Source organism: Esox lucius, chromosome 17, assembly GCF_011004845.1.
Source record: "Esox lucius isolate fEsoLuc1 chromosome 17, fEsoLuc1.pri, whole genome shotgun sequence".
NCBI lineage: Eukaryota > Metazoa > Chordata > Actinopteri > Esociformes > Esocidae > Esox > Esox lucius.
This window is the reverse complement of record NC_047585.1, coordinates 48,106,832-48,132,755: the sequence shown is the minus strand read 5'-3', so window position 1 is coordinate 48,132,755 and position 25,924 is coordinate 48,106,832. Positions and strand designations below refer to the sequence as shown.

Below are 25,924 nucleotides of genomic sequence, written 5' to 3'. Positions count from 1 at the left end.
ACAGTTAGCCTCTAAACCTCCACCTTAACACTTTAAAATGTAGCTTCTAAACTTCCACCTTAAAACTCCTGAATACCTATGGACAGATCTGTGTCTTCCACTAGGTTAACTAAACTCCTGAATACCTTTGGACAGAGCTGTGTCTTCTACTAGGTTAACTCTGACATATTTATATTTGAGCTGCCATGGGGAAGAGGCCTAGAAAAGGACACTTGCAGGGCACTGGCATCGTATCCCTTCTGGCTCTGTCAGTGAAAGGACCTCCCTGTGGAACTCCTTACATTGCAGCTCATCAGAAAATTCAGATCTTTGAGCCTTATCTTTGTTGGGCTTTTCAGGTCTTTGGTTTAGAAGAGAAATTAGCATTGATCAACCAACCCACCGACTTGAGAGAGGCTTGTTTCTAATAAGAGTGATGTTTCCAAAAAGAGTAATGCTTCTTAAAACAGGGATATTTCTTTAAATAGTTATGTTTCTTGAAGCAGGGATGTTTCTAAAAAGGGGGATGTTTCTGCAAAAAGGGATGTTTCTTTAAACAGGTGTATCTAAAAAGGGTGATTTTTCTTGAAACAGGGATGTTTCTAAAAAGAGTGATGGTTCTAAATAGAGGGTTGTTTCTTAACAGAGGGATTTTCTCAGATGAGCCAACAAAGGCAGAGATGCCAGGAAGAGGGTTGGGGTTTTAATCAGCTCTACATTCTGTCTGGTTCCTGTCTAACAGGTGGACTTTGTGACTGGATAATGACAGTCATACATTGGAAAATGTGAAGCAATTAACCCCTGTCCTGTGTTGATGCACATAGCAGGCATATCTGCCCAAAACATAATATCCCATCCACATGTTTCATAGATCTGCCCTGTGTCAGGCCAGCTAGCATGGTGGAAGAGGAGCTGCTTTAGTGTGTCAAAGGCTCTGTGAACTGGCATAAAGACAGAGAACAAAGCAATGAAAAAGTATATTGGGAATAAAGGATAAATCCCAAAATAAATCTGTTGTCTTGGTTACAATGTATGTGGATACTCCTGGCCTGGTATGGCTTGGTTTTTGTGGGAGGAGGGCTAAGCTGGTGGGTCTTTAGGTCTTAACAGGCCATATGTGGTTAAGAGACTAGGTAAGGGTTGAGGGGGCTGGGCAGTGTTGACAGGAGCAGGTTCATTAACAGGGTAAAGAAGGATGGCTGGTCTGGATTTTAGCTGACTGCTTAGTTACTTCATGTCTGTCTGCCTTGACAGTGTTCTCATCTGACCTGTCTGCTGACCCATCTGTCCAAGTTAAATAAAATATCTCCTTGTCACATCCAGGGTCACAGTGCAGTTCAGGATTAACATCAACACATTTTTTACATGTAGGACTCATTTGATTTTTATCATCAGATTACAAATAAAAGGATACAAATTAAATAATTTGTCTGATAGCACACATTGTTCACAATGGGTGACAGAAAGTATTTTGAGGATTTAGTGGCCAAAAGTTGACTAGTTAAGCTCTGGTAAGCCCTTTTAGGACAGCAACATATATTTACAGTGTTACCTTGTAAAATAAAATCACAGAGAAGCCTGTTTGACAGTGAAGAGTAGGACAATTTAATGGGAGGCTTGATCCTACCTGTTATCAGCCAAACCAGAACTACTCTACTGTATAATTGTTCAGTGGTACCTTCTGTGAGTACCTGATAATGCTTTATTTCACAGCCTCATTTTAGTTGAAATTCAACACTACTGTTGTTTGCTCCTTGGGGTTTAAGGCTGGGTGTTTCTGTAAAAGCACTTTGTGACAACTGCTGTTGTAAAAAGGGCTTTATAAATAAATATATATATTTATAAGATACCTGAAAACTGTGTGGAGATCTCTCTGTTGAAGGGGACTTTTTCTGTCTTTCATTCCAGGCTCAACACTGCTGTTCCTGTTATCATCTCATGCTCTGCTGAATGATGGACCAGTTTTATCCTCCACCTCACAAACCTCCCAGACCTCATCTCTGTCTCTCCTGGACCTGGACCTGGAAGAGCAACCTGAGATGACTACTGGTAGGTTTGCAAAGTGGGCCAGCAACAAGAAGTTTGTTGGTTCAAATCTCACGTCTGACCAGAAATTCTGCTGGAGCATGCTGCTCCAGGTGGTGTGTGTGTGTTGTGTTAAAGGCTGAATGTCTGTAGAAGGACATGAATGTGGGTTTTAAGGACATGAATGTCTGTAGGCTTTAAGGACATGAATGAGAAAGCCAAATGTCTCTAGGTTTCAAGGACATGAATTAAAGAAAGTAATGTATTTCCTTCTCCTCTAGTTCCGGGTAGACCTACTATGGTACCAGGCTTGACCAGGCAGGGCCCGGATAGCTCCCTGCAGGACACATCTCAGGAATCGTCTGGGTTTTTCAGTGAGGACAGTGAAGACAACAAACCTCTGTCTCAATCTGTCCACCTTTGGGATGACATCAGAGTCCAAATCAACAACACTGGGTTAGGCAGAGATTCTCTCAAAGGTATGTAGACTCAGTGTGGTTTATTATATGACTGTATGAGTCTCCCCATGCAGAACATGGGCAGGTAACGGCCATGTTATTGGGGATTGGTTAAAATACTTAAGGTCATACTGATTCGCTGCAGAAACATTCTCAACAACAGTCGAGTGATCAGACTGAAAATCGTGCCCCCGAGTTTTCTGCAACCGTGACGTTACTTCAGACAAAGTCTCAGCTACTTCCTTGACTGTTGGGCTGCTATACACAGTCAATACAAACACTGTGAATGATGTACTGTAAATATGATATTTCAATCATTTAGCAGACACTTTCCCCAGTGAGTGGCAGTCAGTGTATTCATCCTAGGACTGGGGTCTGTTCTCCATCGCATAGGATTTGATATGAACGATGACGATGGGGTTTCAGTGGTCAGATTTAATTTCAGGGTATGCATCTATATAACCATTTATTTTGAATATAGCCCCCCTCCATTTTAGAGTATGAAAACCATTTGTACTGTCAGATTCATAATTGTAATGTAAATAGTCTCTTATAGAAAATAACATAAATTGTGTTACTCTTCAAATACAGTAGGAAAGACAACCCATTAATAATTAAATAAATTTTAGTCAATGAATAATCTAAGTCAGTATGTTGAGGAACTTAATATGAAATGCCTATAGTCATCCCAGAAACCATGGTTTAGTAAAGTTTTTGTTATGTTTGTGGAGGGTGGCACAGAGGACAGCAGAATTATTCTACAGTATCTCTGCCGAGGAACCCTTCAATATACAAAAGGAGAAATGGAGATTGTTTTCAGTGCCTAAAGTGGGATGCCTTAGTGGCAACCTGGATTCAAATATTACATTAATATTAAATTAATTTAAAATACTTGCCTGGGCAAAATGGAATTATTAAAAACATTGTCCTAAAACAGCCAAGCTTCAGCCCACCTGGCCTTCCAGGCAGGCTAGAGACAACCCTCTGAAGTCTGAATTATTTTAATCAGTCATTGAATCTAGGTCTTGGACTCCCTGCTGCATATATCTGGTGGAGTCAGCTTTCAGACAAAAAGCATCACCAGCAGTTTAGTTTCAATTTTTTTCTTTTTTTATGCAGGCTTAGCCTTATAGACCAGTTAATGTGCTGTTTATTGGTGTTGGAAGGACAGCCTTCTCTGGAAGGGTCTGTCTGGGTTGTCGTTCTGGTTCCTTTCTTTGTCCTCTCTTGTTCAAGGTACTTTTGACTTACACAGTTGGCTATGGCTAGTTTAGCAAAATCTGTACATTTTCTGTTCAATTCAAAGGTTTACAGAACTCCTGGCAGGAGGATTCCAGAATGTCCTGCTATTTCTTTTACCCTAATTGGGATTGTTGAAACCCTAGCTTCAACACTGTTGACTGTGATGTCTGGATGGGATGCTAGTCGTGATGCTGGATGTGAGGCTAGTTATGATGCTAGATGTAATGTGGGTATTGATGCTGGATGAGATGCTAGTTGTGAGGCTGGATGTGATGCTAGTTGTGATTCTGGATGTGATGCTGGATGTGATGCTAGCTGTGATGCTAGTTGTGATGTTAGATGTGATGCTGGATGTGATCCTAGTTGTGATGCTTGATGTGTTGCTAGTTGTGATATTGGATGTGATGCTAGTTGTGATGCAGGTATTTATTCTGGATGTGATGCTAGATCTGATGCTAGATCTGATGCTAGTTGTGATGCTGGATGTGATGCTAGTTGTTATGTTAAATGTGATGCAGGTATTGATGCTGGATGTGATGCTAGTTGTGATGCTGGATGTGATGCTATTTGTTATGTTAGATGTGGTGCTGGTATTGATGCTGGATGTGATGCTGGTATTGATGGTGGATGTGATGCTAGTTGTTATGTTAAATGTGGTGCTGGTATTGATGCTGGATGTGATGCTGGTATTGATGGTGGATGTGATGCTAGTTGTTATGTTAAATGTGATGCAGGTATTGATGCTGGATGTGATGCTAGTTGTGATGCTGGATGTGATGCTAGTTGTTATGTTAGATGTGGTGCTGGTATTGATGCTGGATGTGATGCTGGTATTGATGGTGGATGTGATTGTAACGGCCAGCCACGGCCGGTCATTCGGTTTCTATGTTCTGTGAGTTTCGGTTTTGGTGTATCTGTTTCTATGTTCTGTTTAGCTTCCCTTTATTTATTGGTTTAAATAATTGGTTTCACCGGTGTTTGCCTGTCACCTGTGTCCTGTTTCCTTGTTAGTCTGTGTATTTATTTCAGTCTTTTCTTCCCCCAATCTTTGTGGATCATTGTTATGTGTGACTTTCCTGTCTGTCTGGTGTTTGGATATTTTGCTTCAGTATTTAAATGTTTTGTATTACCAGCGCAAGGTGCTCAATTTTGTTTTGAGTTATGTTGAACCTCCTCATTTACTCCTGTGTTTTTGCTTCTGCCTCCATCCTTCAAGTGCTACTGTGATGCAAGTTGTGATACTGGATGTAGTGCTGCATGTGATGATAGTTGTGATGCTGGATGTGATGATAGTTGTGATACTGGATGTGATGCTGAATGTGAAGTGAGTATTGATGATGGATGTGATGGTAGTTGTGATACTGGATGTGATGTTGGTATTGCTGCTGGATGTGATACTGGAAGTTGGCTTTTGGTCTTTTTGCATTAGCTCAACCCTTGGCAATTTCTTTGTTATAATCCCCTCAACGCTCAATCCTGAGGTCACTGAACAGATGATAGATGTATCTATATGGAATGTCATGCTGTCACTTACTGATTTCTAAACTTCCTAGGGAATGATTTCTAAAGCTACAGTAAGCATTATGTGTGTATGTTTTATCTAATTAGTCTGATTATGTAAATATTTACTTATTTACCACCAGTGATGGAATGATGGAGGATGGACTCTAATTGATGTGTACCTCTTCAAGGTACGTGGCCTCGTCACTGTGTGGTTGAATGCATACAGTTCTTAAGTAGCTTCCTAGAGCACTTGGAGAGTAGGTAGGGTTAGGGTTGGGTTAGGGTTAGAAAAGGGATTCTCTCTGTACTCCAGTACAGAAATTTGATGCATCCTGTTGGTCAGGATGTAACTCAACCACTGACAGATTGAGCTGTATGGTAGTAGTTTTGTGTTGTGGATCACTACATATTTTTATATCCACTAATAAATTATTTGATTCATTCAGTGGTATTTTGACCAATCAAATCAGGCCATAAAAGATCTGATGTTAAAAGATCATGTGATAGTTCAAAATAATGGACTGGTCTGCATGTGTAAAAAGCGCCGTGATAAAACCTGTATTTCAGTGTTAATGTGATACAGTAGCCTTATTTGCCAGGTTGTCCTGTTGTTCCCATATGGTTCTAAAAACATGATAAATATAAAATACATTAAGTTAGGCTGCAGAAAACTATTTTATCTGTCGACACCACACGTCATCAGAGTTTCTACATTTCATGCACACAGGCTACTTCATTTTCCTTTGTGGTTATTCTGCAAGATGTTTATACTGTGTGTTCTAGACTAGTAAATAATTATAAGAATTTTAGAGGGTCATTTTAGGGTTCTTCAGACTGAACATGGGCAGATTGAACAAGTCTTATTAACTCTTCAGGGAAAATGTGAATGGATATTTCAAATAACGTCTTTGAATGCTGTAATTGCAATAGCTGTCCACGTGGTGTGAGGACTGCTGCTGGTTTTTTAGAAATGCTCAGTGTGTGAAGAGATCCATGACAAGTCTATGTCATCCTAAAGGGTTCGGCTGGCCTGGGGCTTACATTTTGGAGTTTGTGAGAAAGCATGAGAGTGGATACAGGTAGGATGGGTGCACCATGCATTTTTCTGAGGCCCCCCTTTGAGAACAGCAGTTTTAATGGAATTTGAAAAAAATATTTGAAGAACCTACAGTATAAAAAAGTATGTATAAATGTTTCCCCATGATTTACAAAACAAAATATCCCTAAGGACCTTTAGGGGGTGGTCATCTCTTTTCTGTCAGATTAAGGGGTAATATCTAAGGACCTTTCGGGGGTGGTCATCTCTTTTCTCAATCAATCAATCAATCAAATTTATTTATAAAGCCCTTTTTACAACAGCAGTTGTCACAAAGTGCTTTACAGAGACACCCGGCCTTAAACCCCAAGGAGCAAACAACAGTAGTGTTGAATTTCAGTGGCTAGGAAAAACTCCCTAAGAAGGTCGAATTTTAGGAAGAAACCTAGAGAGGACCCAGGCTCAGAGGGGTGACCAGTCCTCTTCTGGCTGTGCCGGGTGAGATATTAAGAGTCCAATTGGAATAATAAATACATTTCTCTGGGCTAAATCCAGAGTCTATTTGATTTTAGACTAGGTCAGAAGTATGACCATGTGGACAAGGACAGGGACAGCAACGGGCCCCCCAAACCAGGTAATCCGCAGGTGTGGACCAGGACCTCATCTCCTTCTAAAATTTAAAACTGGAGGAAACTGAGAAAAGTTAGTAGTACATCCCTCATATCCCCCAGCACAATAATATAGCAGCGTAACACCTTGGAACTGAGACGGGGGGGTTCGGTGACACTGTGGCCCTACCCGGGGGAGGCCCCGGACAGGGCCCAACAGGCAGGAAATCAATCCAACCACATTGCCAGGCATCAACCAAAGGGACACCCACCAACCGCAACCCCCCTGAATGAAGGCCGAGTATTGCTAGCAGCGTACAGCCCAATTGCACAAGTGCGCAACAGAGAGTCAACAACAAGCCAGTGACTCTTCCCCCGAAAGGCATTGGAGGGAGGGCATCCCAGTGGCGACGAGAGCCCACCTGGCAAGACAGCAAGGGTGGACAGTATCAAACCTACTGGTCACCTTCACGCCCCCGGGCCAGGCTACACCTAATTATAAACTGTGCTGTAGAGATGAGTTTTTAGTAGACACTTGAAAGTTTGCACTGAGTTTGCATTTCTAACCTTAATTGGCAGATAATTCCACAGGAGTGGAGCTCTATGAGAAAAGGCCCTGCCGCCAACTGTTTGTTTAGAAATTCTAGGTACAATTAAAAGGCCTGCATCTTGCGATCTAAGGTTACGTGTAGGTATGTATGGCTGGATCATTTCAGCAAGGTAAGTAGGAGCAAGTCCATGTATTGATTTATAGGTTAAGAGTAAAACCTTAAAATCAGCCCTAACCCTAACAGGCAGCCAATGTAAGGACGCCAGGACAGGAGTAATGTGTTCAAATTTTTTTGTTCTAGTTAGGATTCTAGCAGCCGTGTGCAGCACTAATTGAAGTTTATTTATTAATTTGTCTGGATAACCAGAGAGAAGAGCATTGCAGTAATCTAATCTAGAAGTAACGAAAGCATGGATTAATTTTTCTGCATCAGTTTTGATAGAAAGTTTCAAATTTTTGCGATGTTTCGAAGATGAAAATAAGCAACTCTTGAGACATATTTTATATGTTCTTCAAAGGAGAGGTCAGGGTCAAGGGTAACGCCAAGGTTTTTTACAGTTTTTTGGGATACGACCATGCAGCCGTCGAGGTTCACAGTGAGATCTGCTAACAACGCTCTTTGTTTTTTGGGTCCTAAAAGGAGCATTTCTGTTTTATTTGAGTTTAAGAGCAAGAAATTCTCTGTCATCCACTTCCTAATATCTGAAACGCATGCTTCCAAAATAGCAAATTTAGGGGCTTCTCCATGCTTCATTGAAATATATAACTGTGTGTCATCAGCATAACAGTGAAAGTTAATATTGTGATTTTGGATTACATCGCCCAGAGGGAGCATGTATAGTGAGAACAATAATGGGCCCAGAACCGAGCCTTGAGGAACTCCAAAGCATACCTTTGACTTGTCAGAGGATATGCCATCCACACTAACGAACTGATATCTTTCAGATAAATAAGATTTAAACCAGGCTAGAACATGTCCACGTAGCCCAATATTGGTTTCCAGTCTCTCTAAGAGAAGGGAGTGGTCAATAGTGTCAAAAGCAGCACTAAGATCAAGAAGCAACAGGACGGATGCGGAACCTTTGTCTGAGGCCATTAGAAGGTCATTTGTTACCTTCACGAGTGCAGTCTCAGTACTATGATGGGATCTAAAACCGGACTGGAATATTTCATAAATGTTTTTTGTCTTTAGGAAGGCATTTAGTTGTTGGGAAACACATTTTTCTAAGATTTTTGAGAGGAACGGGAGGTTCAATATTGGCCTATAATTGTTTAATATGTCGGGATCTAGATTAGATTTTTTTAGAAGAGGCTTAATTTCCGCAATTTTTAGTGAGTTTGGTACGCATCCGGAGGAAAGGGAGCAATTTATTATGTTCAGCATTGGCTGACCTAGCACAGGAAATAACTCCTTAAGTAATTTTGTAGGAATCGGGTCTAGCTGAGAGTTTGTGGGTTTAGAACTCATTACAAATTTTGTAAATATGTTGAGCGATACGGTATCAAGAAATTCAAGTGTCCCCATTGACACCTGGTCAGGGAGGTTCAGGAAATTTTTTGGACAACTGAGATTTTGAGGACCATAACTATTTAAGGAGTCAGTTATTTGTTTTCTAATGGTGACGATCTTTTCATCAAAGTAGTTCATGTATTCATTACAACTAAAGTGAAGACCCACTTCACTTGCTAAGCTTTGCTTTTTTGTTAACTTTGCAACTGTATCAAAGAGAAATTTTGGATTGTTTTTGTTCGCCTCAATCAGGTTGGAGAAATAAGCTGATCGAGCAGACGTGAGTGATTTTTGGTATTGTACTATACTGTCTATCCAGGCTAGTCTAAATACTTCCAACTTAGTGGAGCGCCACTTTCGCTCCAATTTTCTGGAGGCTTGCTTAAGTGCTCTAGTATTGTCGGTGTACCAGGGAGCAAGTTTCTTGTTGCGTATTTCTTTAGTTTTTAGTGGTGCAACTATGTCTAATGTATTTCGCAGTATTGAGTTTAGATCCTCGATTTGATCGTTTACAGATTTATTTACTCTGTCGTTAATGAGCGAACTTGTAAGAATATCAAGGAATTTATTTGTAGTCCGAGAATTTATAGTACGGCTTTTGAAACTCATTGTTTGGGGGGCAAGTGGATTTCTTGTTTTAACGGTAAATGTAATAAGACAGTGATCCGATAATCCAGGATTTTGGGGGTAAATTATTAGATCTAAAATATCTATTTCTCGTGACAGGACTAAATCTAAGGTATGATTTTGGCAATGTGTTGGACCTGAGACATGTTGGATGAAACCCATTGAGTCAATTACGGCTTCAAAGGCTTTTTGAAGAGGATCATTGGACTTTTCCATATGAATATTGAAATCGCCAAAAATTAGAATACTATCTGCCATGACTACAAGGTTAGACAAGAATTCTGGAAACTCATTGAGGAACAATATGTATGGCCCGGGGGGCCTATAAATAGTAGCTATGTAAAATGATTTATCGGCCTGGTTAACTTTCATGAGTAAAACTTCGAAAGAATGAAACTCTGTGATATGTTTGAGAGTAAGTTTATATTTACTGTCATAAATATTAGCGACACCCCCTCCTTTTCGGGACGCACAAGGGATATGATCACTAGTATAGCCAGGAGGAGAGGCCTCATTTAAGGCAGTGAATTCATTAGGCTTTAGCCCCGTTTCACATAAACCAATAGCATCTAGTTTACGATCAGAGATTAATTCATTTACTGCAACTGCCTTTGGAGCAAGAGATCTAATATTTAGGAGTCCCATTTTGAGATGCGAAGTGATACAATTATTTTTATTTTTGACCGAGGTGGAGGAAGGCTTTATCTTAATAAGGTTGTTTTTGTTAGCACTACCTTGTTTAACTTCTCTCAGCCTGGAACGAGTCACAGTGGCAATAGGTAAAGCTGTACTAACTACTCTGGCTATGCTATTGACAGACTCCACTATGCTAGCAGGCTGGCTAACAGCCTGCAGCCTGACCTGCACCCTATCTCATGTTAAAGCTATAGGAGTGAGACTCCTGTCAATGTTCCTTTTCTGTCAGATTAAGGGCTAAAATCTAAGGACCTTTAGGGGGTGGTCATCTCTTTTCTGTCAGATTAAGAGGTAATATCTGTTCTTATTTCCCTACAGGTTTGGAGGAATCCAGCCAGGGGAATCACACCTCTCCCTTCATAGCTGCAGTGGAGAACCTGGAACGGGAGCTGTGGGAGATGGAGAGTGAGTCCAGTGGCCTCCCTCTGGAGCCCGGTTATAACCAGGATCTGGGCCCTACTTCCACCACCCCAGGTGCTCCTGCAGACTCAACCACCTTGGACCCACAATATGTTCCAGTCCACGGAGGTCCAGAGGACACCTTAGAGGGCACTGTGGAGGTGGCTGAAGAGTTAGAGAGTAGGCATGCTACCACTGAGCCTGACACCTCCAGACCCACACTTCCTGAGGCTGGTGTCTTCCCCAGCTTCGGACCTCTCCAGCCGCACAACAACCATATGGACGACAGGGAGGAGATGGAGGAGGATGAAGATGGGGTATTCCTTGGAAGACCTGGAAGTGACTTGGGAAGAGGAGGGAGAGAAGAGGACATCATTCCCTTGACCACTGTCCCCTCTGGGTCTCCGGTGCCCTTCACAGTTGGCTTCATAGGAGACTCTTGGGACCGTTTGGAAGAGGAAGGGTTTCCTGGTAGGGTGGACCAGGAGAAGGAGAGGAGGCTGGAGGAGGAAAAGAAGAGGAGGCTGGAAGAGGGAAAGGAACAGGAGGTCAGAAACGGAGGAACAGAGTTGTTAACTGAGGCGGAGCTGCTCCATGGTTCCCACTTCTCACAGGAAGTACAGCAGGTAGAGATATTAGACAGGAAGTACAGCAGGTAAAGGCATGAGACAGGATGTAAAGCAGGTAGAGACATTAGACAGGAAGTACAGCCAGGGGAGATATTAGACAGGAAGTACAGCAGGTAGATATATTACACAGGAAGTACAGCAGGTAGGGACATTAGGCAGGAAGTAAAGCCAGGGGAGATATTAGACAGGAAGTACAGCAGGTAGATATATTACACAGGAAGTACAGCAGGTAGGGACATTAGGCAGGAAGTAAAGCCAGGGGAGATATTAGACAGGAACTACAGCAGGTAGATATATTACACAGGAAGTACATTAGGTAGAGACATTAGACAGACAATACAGCAGGTGGAGATATTAGACCGACAATACAGCAGGTGGAGATATTAGACAGGAAGTGCAGAAGGTAGAGATATTAGACAGGAAGTACAGCAGGTAGAGATATTAGACAGGAAGTGCAGAAGGTAGAGATATTAGACAGGATGTGCCGAATGTAGAGATATTAGACAGGAAGTACAGCAGGTAGAAATATTAGACAGACAACACAGCAGGTGGAGATATTAGACAGGAAGTACAGCAGGTGGAGATATTAGACAGGAAGTACAGCAGGTAGAGATATTAGACAGGAAGTATAGCAGGTAGAGATATTAGACAGACAATACAGCAGGTGGAGATATTAGACCGACAATACAGCAGGTGGAGATATTAGACAGACAATACAGCAGGTGGAGATATTTGACCGACAATTCAGCAGGTGGAGATATTAGGCCGACAATATAGCAGGTGGAGATATTAGACAGGAAGTACAGCAGGTAGAGATATTAGACAGACAATACAGCAGGTGGAGATATTAGACCAACAATACAGCAGGTGGAGATATTAGACCGACAATACAGCAGGTGGAGATATCAGATCGACAATACAGCACGTAGAGATTTTAGACAGTACTATGCAGTGAACTTCCAAATAAGAAGTACTTTATTCCTGTGCTGTCCCTCTTATTACTGCATATCCAGAAGTTTCTAGTGAGTGTAGTTCAGAGAGTAAACTGTTACATAAGTATTAATATTTAGCAGTCTTACAATAACATTTAACCCGCTGAATAATGCCCAAGCTTGACTGATACTTATATTTTCTGCAGTGTTTGTGTATCAGTCAGCTCCATGTACAGGTGCTGGTCATAAAATTTTAATATAATCAAAAAGTTGATTTATTTCAGTAATTTCATTCAAAAAGTGAAACTTGTATAATGTATACATTCATTCCACACAGACTGATATATTTCAAGTGTTTATTTATTTAAATTTTTATGATTATAACTGACAACTAATGAAAACCCCAAATTCAGTATCTCAGAAGATTTGAATATTGTGAAAAGGTTCAATATTGAAGACACCTGGTGCCACACTCTAATCAGCTAATTAACTCAAAACACCTACAAAGGCCTTTAAATGGTCTCTCAGTCTAGTTCTAGTTCACAATCATGGGGAAGACTGCTGACTTGGACTACTGTCCAAAAGACGACCATTGACACCTTGCACAAGGAGGGCAAGACACAAAAGCTCATAGCTAAAGAAGCTGGCTGTTCACCGAGCTCTGTGTCCAAGCACATTAATAGAGAAGCGAAGGGAAGGAAAAGATGTGGTAGAAAAAAGTGTACAAGCAATAGGGATAACCGCACCCTGGAGAGGATTGTGAAACAAAACCCCATTCAAAAATGTGGGGGAGATTTACAAAGAGTGGACTGCAGCTAGAGTCAATGCTTCAAGAACCACCACGCACAGACGTATATAAGACATGGGTTTCAGCTGTCGCATTCCTTGTGTCAAGCCACTCTTGAACAAGACACAGGGTCAGAAGCGTCTCGCCAGGGCTAAAGACAAAAAGGACTGGACAGCTGCTGAGTTCTGTTCTCTGATAAAAGTCAATTTTGCATTTCCTTTGGAAATCAAGGTCCCAGAGTCTGGAGGAAGAGAGGAGAGGCACAGAATCCACGTTGCTTGAAGTCCATTGTAAAGTTTCCACAGTCAGTGATGGTTTGGGGTGCCATGTCATCTGCTGGTGTTGGTCCACTGTGTTTTCTGAGGTCCAAGGTCAACGCAGCCGTCTACCAGGAAGTTTTAGAGCACTTCATGCTTCCTGCTGCTGACCAACTTTATGCAGATGCAGATTTCATTTTCCAACAGGACTTGGCACCTGCACACAGTGCCAAAGCTACCAGTACCTGGTTTAAGGACCATGGTATCCCTGTTCTTAATTGGACAGCAAACTCGCCTGACCTTAACCCTATAGAAAATCTATGGGATATTATGAAGAGGAAGATGCGATACGCCAGACCCAACAATGCAGAAGAGCTGAAGGCCACTATCAGAGCAACCTGGGCTCTCATAACACCTGAGCAGTGCCACAGACTGATCGACTCCATGCCACGCCGCATTGCTGCAGTAATTCAGGCAAAAGGAGCCCCAACTAAGTATTGAGTGCTGTACATGCTCATACTTTTCATGTTCATACTTTTCAGTTGGCCAACATTTCAAAAAATCCTTTTTTTTTATTGGTCTTAAGTAATTTACAAGTTTCACTTCTTGAATGGAATTACTGAAATAAATCAACTTTTTGATGATAGTCAAATTTTATGACCAGCACCTGTATATTGTGCAGTTTATAGCTTCTTAGTAACTCCTCTGTCTTTAATAACCAGGTCAGCTGTGTAGACTGGAGAGATCTTTCTGGGAAGGGCTATGTCGTCCTCAATATGTCAGACAACATTGACTGTGTAAGTAACAATACATTTCTCTTTGGGAATAATGAAGACAAAACAGTTTTGTTAATTTGCCTTCTGAATGGTGCCATTGAATCAATGTTTCCAAATATTTAGCATTGTGTCCAGACTTTTTTTCCCCAAAACAAATGTGCTCAAATTTGTGTTATACAATTTGCGACTATGGCCTTGTTTCATCGCAGATCCCAGCTGGTTTGGGAGAGTCAAAGATTGGGATATAATCTCGGCAAAATATGTACCACAGATCTGTTCTGTTTGACATTGAAAAGCATTGTAGCTCTCTAAGGTGTGAGCATACCCTGAAAACAGATGTGTCTGAGTCTGTACTGGTCATAATAAATTGTTGCCCGCTGATTAGCCAGCTCAGACTTAACTAAACATCTGATGGGTCAGTTCAGCAGACACCAACAGAAAAAAACGGACATACTTTTCTGTGTGCTGACAGTCTTTAATCATCACAACATCCTCCTCACCCACACTCCACTCCCCACCCGCCCCAGTCACACAAGAGACCTCCTTCACCATGGAAACAGCACAAAACTTTGCAATTATAATCAATGTGACCTTTTCGGTTGTCACGCCAACAGCTGCAGAGTAATCAGATGTACCCAGCAGGGAGAGGAGCTCTCAGATCAACAGAACAACCTGATTTGTTTTGGAAACAGCAGCTTCTACAAAAGAGCTATATTAATTCAACACCATTCTTGGCAGGCAGGCAGATCTTTTTTTAATATGTCAATGAGAACAGACAACACGATTCATCACAGCACAGCCTTCTCCTTTACTTTTTTAACTGTAATTAGAAAACGCATTTTTCCTCAGAAAACAAATATTAAATGAAGCCTCTCCTCCCATTTTACTGTTGGTCAGGATGAGTTCCGCGTCGAGAGTGGTGACCGTCTCCTGGAGCTACTAGAAACAGCCTTCTCTAAGAAGATGAACAGTCCTCAGGGTTCCTGGCTGATCTCCCTCTCTAAACCCACGAGGCAGGACCACCAGCTACTCATAACGCTAGCCGGCGAACATGGTAGGACCACCACATCAATACCGTAGACATCTACAATCAAATAAAAAAAATTGGTCAATCTCTCAAGCATGGATTTAATGGAAATCAGCCAAACTTCTTTAAAAAATATGAAGACATTGTCCTCCAAGATTTTATCCTATATCCTCAACACTGTATCCTAAAGCATTTCTCATGTGAGTTATTTAGTAATGTTTTCGGGGGGTGGAATCTCTGCCTTTCTCTTAGGCGTTATTAACAGCAAGGATGTGTTGTCAATGTTGGGAGAGATAAGGAGAGGTTTGCACGAGGTAAGATAGTTATTTCACTCTTTATGTGGTGTGTGTGTGTGTGTGCGTGTAGATATATATAGTGGCTATAAAAAGTCTACACACCCCTGTTAAAATGCCAGGTTTTTGTGATGTAAAAGAATGAGCCATACATAAATCATGTCAGAACTTTATTCCACTTTTAATGTGACCTATAATGTGCACAATTCAATTGAAAAACAAACTGAAATCTTCGAGGGGGAAAAATAAAAAACTCACAATAACCTGGTTGCATAAGTGTGCACACCAGTGGCGTCGTTAGCCCTGGGCATCCGGGTCGTTAGCCCTGGGCATCCGGGTCATTAGCCCTGGATCTTATATGAATAGCCCCCGGATCTCAAATGGAACAAAAATAATAATAATACATTTTTTTTTTTTTATTATTGATCTATTCATTTATAATCTATAATTCCGATCGCGCATTATGACAATGTGGACGTGTAGGCTGCTAGCGTATACATCAAACTTTTCTGCATGTACATTCTAAACCCGGTACTTTCTGTCTCGGGCAGGGCGGGAGGGTGGGCTAAGTCCCGAATATATTGTGATCCTAGTGACGCCTCTGGTGCACACCCTCTTATAACTGGGGATGTGGCTGTGTTCAGAATTAACCAATCACATTCAAACTCATGTTAAATAGAAGGCAGTACACACCTGCCATCATTTAAAGTGACTCTGATTAATCACAAATAAAGTTCAGCTGTTCTAGTGGGATTTTCCTGACATTTTCTTAGTTGCATCTCAGAGCAAAAGCCATGGTCCGCAGAGAACTTCCAAAGCATCAGAGGGATCTCATTGTTGAAAGATATCAGTCAGGAGAAGATTACAAAATAATTTCCAAACATTAGATATACCATGGAACACAGTGAAGACAGTCATCATCAAGTGGAGAAAATATGGCACAACAGAGACATTACCAAGAACTGGAGGTCCCTCCAAAATTGCTGAAAAGACAAGAAGAAAACTGGTCAGAGAGGCTTCCAAGAGGTCTACAGCAACATTAAAGGAACTGCAGGCATTTCTGGCAAGTACTTGCTGTGTGCTACATGTGACAACAATCTCTGTGATTCTTCATATGAATGGGCTATGGGGTAGGGTTACAAGACCGTAGCCTTTTCTTTGCAAAAACAAACATCAAAATGTGTTATGGTCTGATGAAACCAACGTTTAACCTTTTGGCCATAATTCCAAAATGTATGTTTGGCGCAAAAACAACACTGTACATACCCACAGTGAAGCATGTTGGTGGCAGCATCATGTATTAGGGCTTTTTTTCTTCAGCTGGAACCGGGGCCTTAGTCAGGTTGGAGGGAATTATGGCATTTTTGTCACAAAACCTTCAGGTGTCTGTTAGAAAGCTGAAGATGAAGAGTAAGTTCACTTTTCAGCACGACAACGACCCAAAGCACACATACAAATCCACAAAAGCATGGCTTCATCAGAAGAAGATTAATGTTTTGGAATGGCCCAGCCACAGCCCAGACCTGAATCCAATTGAACATCTGTGGGGTAATCTGAAGAGGGCTGTGCACAGGAAATGTCCACGCAATCTGACAGATTTGGATTGCTTTTGCAAAGAAGAGTGGGCAAATATTGCCATGTCAAGATGTGCCATGATAATAGCCTCCTACCCAAAAAGACTGAGTGCTTTAATACAATCAAAAGGTGCTTCAACAAAGTATTAGTTTAAGGGTGTGCACATTTATGAAACCAGGTTATTTTTCCCCCTCAAAGATTTCAGTTTGTTTTTCAATTGAATTGTTCACATTATAGGTCACATTAAAAGTGGAAAAATGTGTTTAATCTTTGTCTCATTCTTTTAAATCACTAAAACCTGGCATTTTAACAGGGGTGTGTAGACTTTTTATATCCACTATATATATATATATATATATATATATATATATATATATATACAGTATCTCACACAAGTGAGTACACCCCTCACATTTGAGCAAATGTTTGATTATATCTTTTCATGTGACAACACCGAAGAAATGACACTTTGCTACAATGTAAAGTAGTGAGTGTACAGCTTGTATAACAGTGTAAATTTGCTGTCCCCTCAAAATAACTCAATACACAGCCATCAATGTCTAAACTGCTGCCAACAAAAGTGAGTACACCCCTACGTGAAAACGTCCAAATTGGGCCCAATTAGCCATTTTCCCTCTCCGGTGTCATGTGACTCATTAGTGTTACAAGGTCCCAGATGTGAATGGGTAGCAGGTGTGTTAAATCTGGTGTTATCGCTCTCACACTCCCTCATACTGGTCACTGGAACTTCAACATGGCACCTCATGGCGAAGAACTCTTCGAGGATCTGAAAAAATGAATTGTTGCTCTACATAAAGATTGCCTAGGCTATAAGAAGATTGCCAAGACCCTGAAACTGAGCCGCAGCACGGTGGCCAAGACCATACAGCAGTTTAGCAGGACAGGTTCCACTCAGAACAGGCCTCACCATGGTCGACCAAAGAAGTTGAGTGCACATGCTCAGCGTCATATCCAGAGCTTGTCTTTGGAAAATAGACGTATGAGTGCTGCCAGCATTGCTGCAGAGGTTGAAGGCGTGGGGGGGTCAGCCTGTCAGTGCTCAGACCATACGCTGCACACTGTATCTAATTGGTCTGCATGGCTGTCGTCGCACAAGATGATGCACAAGAAAGCACGCAAACAGTTAGCTGAAGACAAGCAGACTAAGGACAGGGATTACTGGAACCATGTCTAGTGGTCTGACGAGACCAAGATACAATTATTTGGTTCAGATGGTGTCAAGCGTGTGTGGCGGCAACCAGGTGAGGAGTATAAAGACAAGTGTGTCTTGCCTACAGTCAAGCATGGTGGTGGGAGTGTCATAGTCTGGGGCTGCATGAGTGCTGCCGGCACTGGGGAGCTACAGTTCATTGAGGGAACCATGAATGCCAACATGTACTGTGACATACTGAAGCAGAGCATGATCCCCTCCCTTCGGAGACTGGGCTGCAGGGCAGTATTCCAACAAGATAACGACCAGGAATACACCTCCAAGACGACCACTGCCTTGCTAAAGAAGCTGAGGGTCAAGGTGATGGACTGGCCAAGCATGTCTCCAGACCTAAACCCTATTGAGCATCTGTGGGGGTTGTCTCTGTCCAAATAAAAAAGTTTGGACAGAGGCAACAAAAGACTGGAAACGTTGTGTAATGTTAAAAACTGGTACCTGGTGGAACATCACACAACTAATTAGGTCAGTTGGCAACAGGTCAGAATCATGATTGGGTATTAAAAATTATTACTGAGAGGATGGGTCTGTCAGAAGTGGGGATGGGGAGGGGTTCACCAATCTGTTAAAGACAGCAGGCAAACAATGCAACAGTTTAAGAATAACGTTTCTGAATGTTAAAATCCAAAGAGTTAGGGATCTCATTGTCTACGATACATAATATCATTTAAATATTCAGAGAATTTGGGGAAATATCTGTGTGCAAGGGATAAAGCTGAAAACCAGTATTGGATGGCTGTGATCTTCGGGCCTTTAGACGGCACTGCATTGAGAACAGACACGTTTCTGTAGTGGAAATCACTGCAGGAACACTGCCAAAAACCATTGGCTGTGAACACAGTACGTCGCTGCATGGCACCCTAACTGGTTTGCAGCTACACAGCCCGATAAAACTGCGATGCACTGTGTGTTCTGACACCTTACTATCAGTACCAGCATTAACTATTTCAGCAATTTAAGCTACAGTAGCTTGTCTGTTGGATCGGACCACATGGGCCAGCCTTCACTCTTCACGTGCATCAATGAGCTTTGGCCGACGATGACCTGGTCACCGGTTCACCGCTTTTCCTTCCTTGGACCACTTTTGATAGGTACTGACCACTGCAGACCGGGAACACCCTACAAGGGCTGCGGTTTTGGAGATGCTCTGACCCAGTCATCTAGCCATCACAATTTGGCCCTGGTCAAGTGTTCACTTGCTGCCTAATATATCCCACCCACTGACATGTGCCATGATAACAAGATTATCAATGTTATTCACCTCACTTGTCAGTGGTCATAATGTTATGGCTGATCGGTGTATTTTTCCAAAAACAATACATGTTCTTAGTTTCAACAATTGATATTTTGTCTTACCACTATTTTAAATCAAATACGGGGATAAATAATTTGCACATCATTGTATTCTGTTTTTATCTGCATTCTACGCAACATCCCAACTATTTTGGAAACAGGGTTGTGTGTGTGTATACATAGATACAGCTCTGGGAAAAATTAAGGGACCTCTGTACCTTCTTCTTTACTTTCAAAAAAAGTCGAAAAGGAAGGTTTTGAGTGAGGAACAGAAGGGTTAAAATTAAGAGACCACTGCAAATTGAATACCGTTCTTCCTCACTCAAAACATTTTTGGAAAGGAAAGAAAAAGTTGCAATGGTCTCTTAATTTTTTCCATAGGTGTATGTATATATATTGTATATATAATGTGTATATGTATACACTCATCTAAAGGATTATTAGGAACATCTGTTAAATTTCTCATTAATGCAATTATCTAATCAACCAATCACATGGCAGTTGCTTCAATGCATTTAGGGGTGTGGTCCTGGTCAAGACAATCTCCTGAACTCCAAACTGAATGTCAGAATGAGAAAGAAAGGTGATTTAAGCAATTTTGAGCGTGGCATGGTTGTTGGTGGCCGGACGGGCCGGTCTGAGTATTTCACAATCTGCTCAGTTACTGGAATTTTCACGCACAACCATTTCTAGGGTTTACAAAGAATGGTGTGAAAAGGGAAAAGCATCCAGTATGCAGCAGTCCTGTGGGTGAAAATGCCTTGTTGATGCTAGAGGTCAGAGGAGAATGGGCCGCCTGATTCAAGCTGATAGAAGAGCAACTTTGACTGAAATAACCACTTGTTACAACCAAGGTATGCAGCAAAGCATTTGCGAAGCCACAACACGCACAACCTTGAGGCGGATGGGCTACAACAGCAGAAGACCCCACCGGGTACCACTCATCTCCACTACAAATAGGAAAATGAGAATACAATTTGCACGAGCTCACCAAAATTGGACAGTTGAAGACTGGAAGAATGTTGCCTGGTCTGATGAGTCTGGATTTCTGTTGAGACATTCCAATGGTAGAGTCAGAATTTGGTGTAAACAGAATGAGAACATGGATCCATCATGCCTTGTTACCACTGTGCAGGCTGGTGGTGGTGGTGTAATGGTGTGGGGGATGTTTTATTGGCACACTTTAGGCCCCTTAGTGCCAATTGGGCATCGTTTAAATGCCACGGCCTACCTGAGCATTGTTTCTGACCATGTCCATCCCTTTATGACCACCATGTACCCATCCTCTGATGGCTACTTCCAGCAGGATAATGCACCATGTCAGAAAGCTCGAATCATTTCAAATTGGTTTCTTGAACATGACAACGAGTTCACTGTACTGAAATGGCCCACACAGTCACCAGATCTCAACCCAATAGAGCATCTTTGGGATGTGGTGGAACGGGAGCTTCGTGCCCTGGATGTGCATCCCACAAATCTCCATCAACTGCAAGATGCTATCCTATCAATATGGGCCAACATTTCTAAAGAATGCTTTCAGCACCTTGTTGAATCAATCAATGCCATGTAGAATTAAGGCAGTTCTGAAGGTGAAAGGGGGTCAAACACAGTGTTAGTATGGTGTTCCTAATAATCCTTTAGGTGAGTGTATATATTTATGTGTTTGTATATGTATGTGCAGTTAGGTCTGGAAATAATTGGACACTGACACAAGTTTTTTATATTCAAGTATAGTTAAATAATGAATATTTGCTTAAGGTGCAGTCTCTCAGCTTTAATTTCAGGGTATTCACATCCAAATTGTAGGAAGGAGTTAGGAATTACAGCTCTTTAATATGTAGCCCCCTCTTTTTCAAGGTACCAAAATTAATTGGACGATAGACTCAAAAGCTGTTTCATGGACAGGTGTGGGCTATTCCTTTATTTGTTAATCAATTGAACAGGTAAACATTCTGGAGTTGATTCCAGGTGTGGCATTCGTATTTGGGAGCTGTTGCTGTGAACCCACAACATGCAGTCAAAGGAGCGCTCAATGCAAGTGAAACAGGCCATCCTTAGGCTGCAAAAATAAATACAGCCGCAAATAGAAGGGATGGTTGTTGTTGTCCCTGCCTGGTTGTCGTCTGCGGTTCTCTATGTGTCAGACTGTGTCTTTAACCATCATGCTATTTTAACAGTAGGAATATAACTTTTGCCTCATCCATACAGTTTTGCTGAAATAACATGGACAACAGAACGTTTACTAACAGAACTAAAGTGTACTCTTTTAAAAAGATTACTGTAGATGTCTAGCAAACAGCTTTACGCTACTGTATAGCTATTCATTACGATGTAGATGTCCATACAACAGTTGAATAGTGAACTAAGAGAAAATCAAGCATTGGCTGAATCTCAAATCGGCTTCTACATACTTCATACTACAACTACATACTTTGCAGATAATGGTGAAGTATGTACTGTTTTGTATATAGTAAACTAGTATGCCATTATTGGGACATACTACCGCGTCAGAAAATGTCATCTCGACATTCAATAATTTTGTCAAGCATTAACATCATGCTAAGTTTAAAAATGTTGCTAGACACCATTAATCATTGTGTTAAACTGACTAATGTTTCATGGGCAAGTTTTATTTGTCCAATAAGAATGTTTTATTTTTCCTGTTTCGTTGCAAGTTTGGATTAGGGTTAGGTAGAACCTAGAAAATTCCTTGGGTAGTCATTTGTCTTTCATCATTGCTGTGTGATAAAAACCTCTTATTTGCAAAACAAACACTTTTGAAAATGACCACATTTCCCAATTCACTAACTACCATACAAATATGAACCTCCTGAATATGTTGAATATATTATCTTGGTATTGCAGTCATAAAAAGGTTTGACTACACAAAGGGGGTGCCTGCTTTAAATATATGTGAAAACATTTAAATGGGGAAACATGGAGTTACAAGGTTTTCCAAAGGCAACAACATTCTGTGTTTCCAGATCGGCATTCAGAACTACAGCAGCGCTGGCACCTGTCACTCCCGGCCCAGTCACACAAGGAGTGACTACGGGAAGCTCTTTGTGGTTCTGGTGATTATAGGCTCCGTATGTGTTGTCATTATCGCCTTTGGACTCATCTACATTTGCTGGCAAAGGCACCTGCCTAAGATGAAAACGATGGTAAGGCCAGCTCCATGACTTCCCTAAAGGTGTAGTTCAACTATGCTAAGACCAGCTGAATGTCCTCCCTAAGGATGTAGTTCAACTATGGTAAGACCAGCTGAATGTCCTCCCTAACGCTGAAGTTAAACTATGATAAGACCAACTCCATAACTTCCTTAAGGTTGACGTTAAACTATGATAAGACCAGCTCCATGACTTCCCTAAGATTGAAGTTAAACTATGATTAGACCAACTAATGGAAAGATGCCTTTTTTGTTTTGTTAGGTAATCAATGTTGTTGTGGTAATTCTGTCTTTGACTTTTTTTCTCCACCAAAGACCCGAGCTGAAGAGCTCCATTTTGTGGAGAATGGTTGCCATGACAACCCCACCCTGGACGTGACAGGAGATGGAGGTCAGCCGGAGATGCTGGAAAAAAAAAAAACGAATAACCAGAGCACCAATGGACTGGCGGCAAACACTACTGTAGTGGGGGGGTCTGGAGGCGAGTTGGGGAACAGTGGCTGGCAGGTATTGGTCAACAAACCTGGAGGGGAGGAAGAGGATAGCCTGGAGGAAGACACACATCTCTAGCATGGAGAGGAAGAGGAAGGTGGGAATGGTAGCCTGGATCCTTCTCTGTTTGGGGTGTCTTGCCAACTCTGTGGTCAATGTGACATATGACAAGACAGCACAAACAGACCTGGGACTAAGATGGTTAACTGATGGTTAAGAAGCAAAACATCAGAGTTGTGAAACTCATGTGAATGCATTGGTTGTCAAATAAGAAACCTAAAACAACTTATTAAAACTAGTTAGATGTTTTATTAATTGACTATGATTATGTGATATGGACTTAATAATTTGCGCTGTTTTCTTTTTTTGGCAACTAAGCATGATTCACATCTCTAAACACTGTTCTATACAGAATGTTGATACGTTGAATGTTCGAATTTGGAATCAGAGCTTCGTTACAAGAATGAATGTTTGTTGATAAACTACCGGACGTAAGGATACTGCATTAAACATGTTGACTGCAGAGTTAAAATGCTTTGGGCTAGCTATGATTTATTATGTCTAGTTAGAATGGCTGCTCTGTATCTGATCAGCTGACTGCAGTGTGAAGGATAGAGGACTCTTTGTACCTGTACCATTATAAAATGATTCATATATAGGTTGGAACAAAGGGTTGTTTACAGTCTATTAGAAAATATGACACTCCGTTGCTGCATAATGTAGTTTGCATGAACTGTGTAAGGGCTTTATAGCTTGTTATGAGCAAATACACACTGCCATGCTTCTACTGTTTCTGTGACTTGGTAAACAAACTGGAAGTACAACTTGGATTGTGTCATTTGAAGAGGTATAAATCTTAACTGCCATCTGTGGTTCTGGAATATTTGCTAATGACCACAGTTTATTGGCAAACACAGACTTTTGGGCACTTGAGTCCTCTATCCATCTCTAAGGTTTCAAATTCATGACTTTTGTAAGTATCCTTACAATTATGACTGTATTAGCTAAATAACTAACTTGGTTGCCTGATCTGATTGCTTTAGAAAGCTCGTCTTTGGCTGGCCGCTGTGGCATGGTAATAAAAAGGGGTTGGCTAAATTAAGATAAAATTTGGCAACCAGACTGCAGAATAACAGAGGGAGGCTGGCAATATTTATTATGCTTGCATTTGTTGAAAACAATATATTTACAAATAGTTATAGTTATGTAATGTTTATCACAATCTGTTAATTTATGATAAGCACAGTGAATAATGTTTGGGCTATTTCCTATAGCAGGCCTGTCAATGTGAATGTAATATAATTTGTCATGCTGTTATTTCTGTTGTGGCACTGCAGCTAACGACTGTATTTTAAATGTCAACTATGTATATTAAGGGCCTGACAGTGTTAACACTGCTTCAAAATGGTTGAATATGTTTTAAGAATATGTTTTTAAATGGTTGAATATTGTTCAGCTTTTTTCACAGACTTGCTTTCGAAAGGGAACAATATCACCAAACAAACATGCATGGCACTAACATAGCCTACAACTGTTAGCGTGACTGTTTGGAATCACTAACTCACTAGAACTGTTAGTCTGACTGTGTTTAGATTCACTAACTCACTACAACTGTTTGTCTGACTGTTTAGAATCACAAAATCATTAGAACGGTTTGTCTGACTGTGTTTAGAATCACTAAATTACTACAACTTTTAGCCTGACTGTGTTTAGAATTACTTAATCACTTTAAAAATTAACTTGACTCTGTTTGGAATCATTAAATCACAAATCACATCAACAGCTAGCCTGAATGTGGTAAAAAACTGCATCAAAGAAAACTCCAACCTTAAAAGGGAGAGTTAAACTAAAAGCCACGACTACAGAAGCGGATTGCCACTAGGTGCTTCTTAAAATTCTAAAATCTCTTTTGGATGGTTGATCTGTCCAGGTTTGTGGTCATTACAAATCAGACAGGAAAAAACTGACTTCACCAAGAAGGGACTTCAAGATTTGAATTCTGATACAATTATTTTAATTGTAACATTTTGTTCTAACTGAAAGGAAACTTAACTCCTCCAAACTGGAGCCTGTGGGGACAATTAGCATTAACTGTCTTGCTCATGGGCAAGTTTTATTTGTCCAATAAGAATGTTTTATTTTTCCTGTTTCGTTGCAAGATGTATTACAATTTTTTCTTTGCATTCCCAAATGAATACAACCCAGGAATGTTCCGAGAACAAGTCCTGATGTTCAGGATCCTGCCCCTCTTAAGTGTCAATCATAATCAATAGTCCAATCTCCACTGAATATGTTTTAGTCCAGGACTAAGCTTTTGTCTGGAATCATGCCTAAGTTCTCTGTCTGGTCAGTTCAATGTGTTATTTCTGCAGTGTCTCATTTCACCAAAACAAGCGGCCATGTGTTGTTAAAATGTCAATGTTATTGTTGAAACAGATAATCGTAAGTGTCAACAAGGTTTTTGTATTTTATTTTTATTAGAAGAATACTTCAAATTAATTTGATTGATATACTGACCTGGTGCTGACTAGGGCACCAAATGTTACCACATTTTTATTTTGATATACAGATTAACATGTTTTATTACTGTTTACTTTTAGTGTAAAATATAGTTTTTAGTATTATTTATATATATCATAGTTTTTATATTGGCTTCCATTACTTTTGTCCACTGTTCTGTATCCTACATGAAATAAATGTTTGGGAAATGTTGCGTTGAAATGTCTGCTCTTACCGTGTTATATGTTAAACATTAGTACCATCTAGTGTACAAGAGAAGCATATGTGGCTAAATATTCAGGAGATTTTGATGATGGCTTGAGGTCAGTTGACT

At 40.9% G+C, this 25,924-nt stretch overlaps 1 protein-coding gene across 1 annotated transcript in view; it reads left to right on the top strand.

The window, feature by feature from the left end:
- The window catches only part of podxl2 (podocalyxin-like 2), a 29,725-nt gene extending 3,922 nt beyond the window's left edge, over positions 1-25,803 (top strand). The window contains exons 2-9 of the mRNA XM_010864721.3: positions 1,888-2,028; positions 2,286-2,483; positions 10,553-11,259; positions 13,961-14,035; positions 14,912-15,068; positions 15,294-15,355; positions 22,415-22,594; positions 22,915-25,803. Coding sequence (XP_010863023.2) covers positions 1,888-2,028; positions 2,286-2,483; positions 10,553-11,259; positions 13,961-14,035; positions 14,912-15,068; positions 15,294-15,355; positions 22,415-22,594; positions 22,915-23,169 — 1,775 coding nt within the window. The 3' untranslated portion in view covers positions 23,170-25,803. The remainder of the gene's footprint in view (positions 1-1,887; positions 2,029-2,285; positions 2,484-10,552; positions 11,260-13,960; positions 14,036-14,911; positions 15,069-15,293; positions 15,356-22,414; positions 22,595-22,914) is intronic.
- Positions 25,804-25,924: the final 121 nt, after the last annotated feature.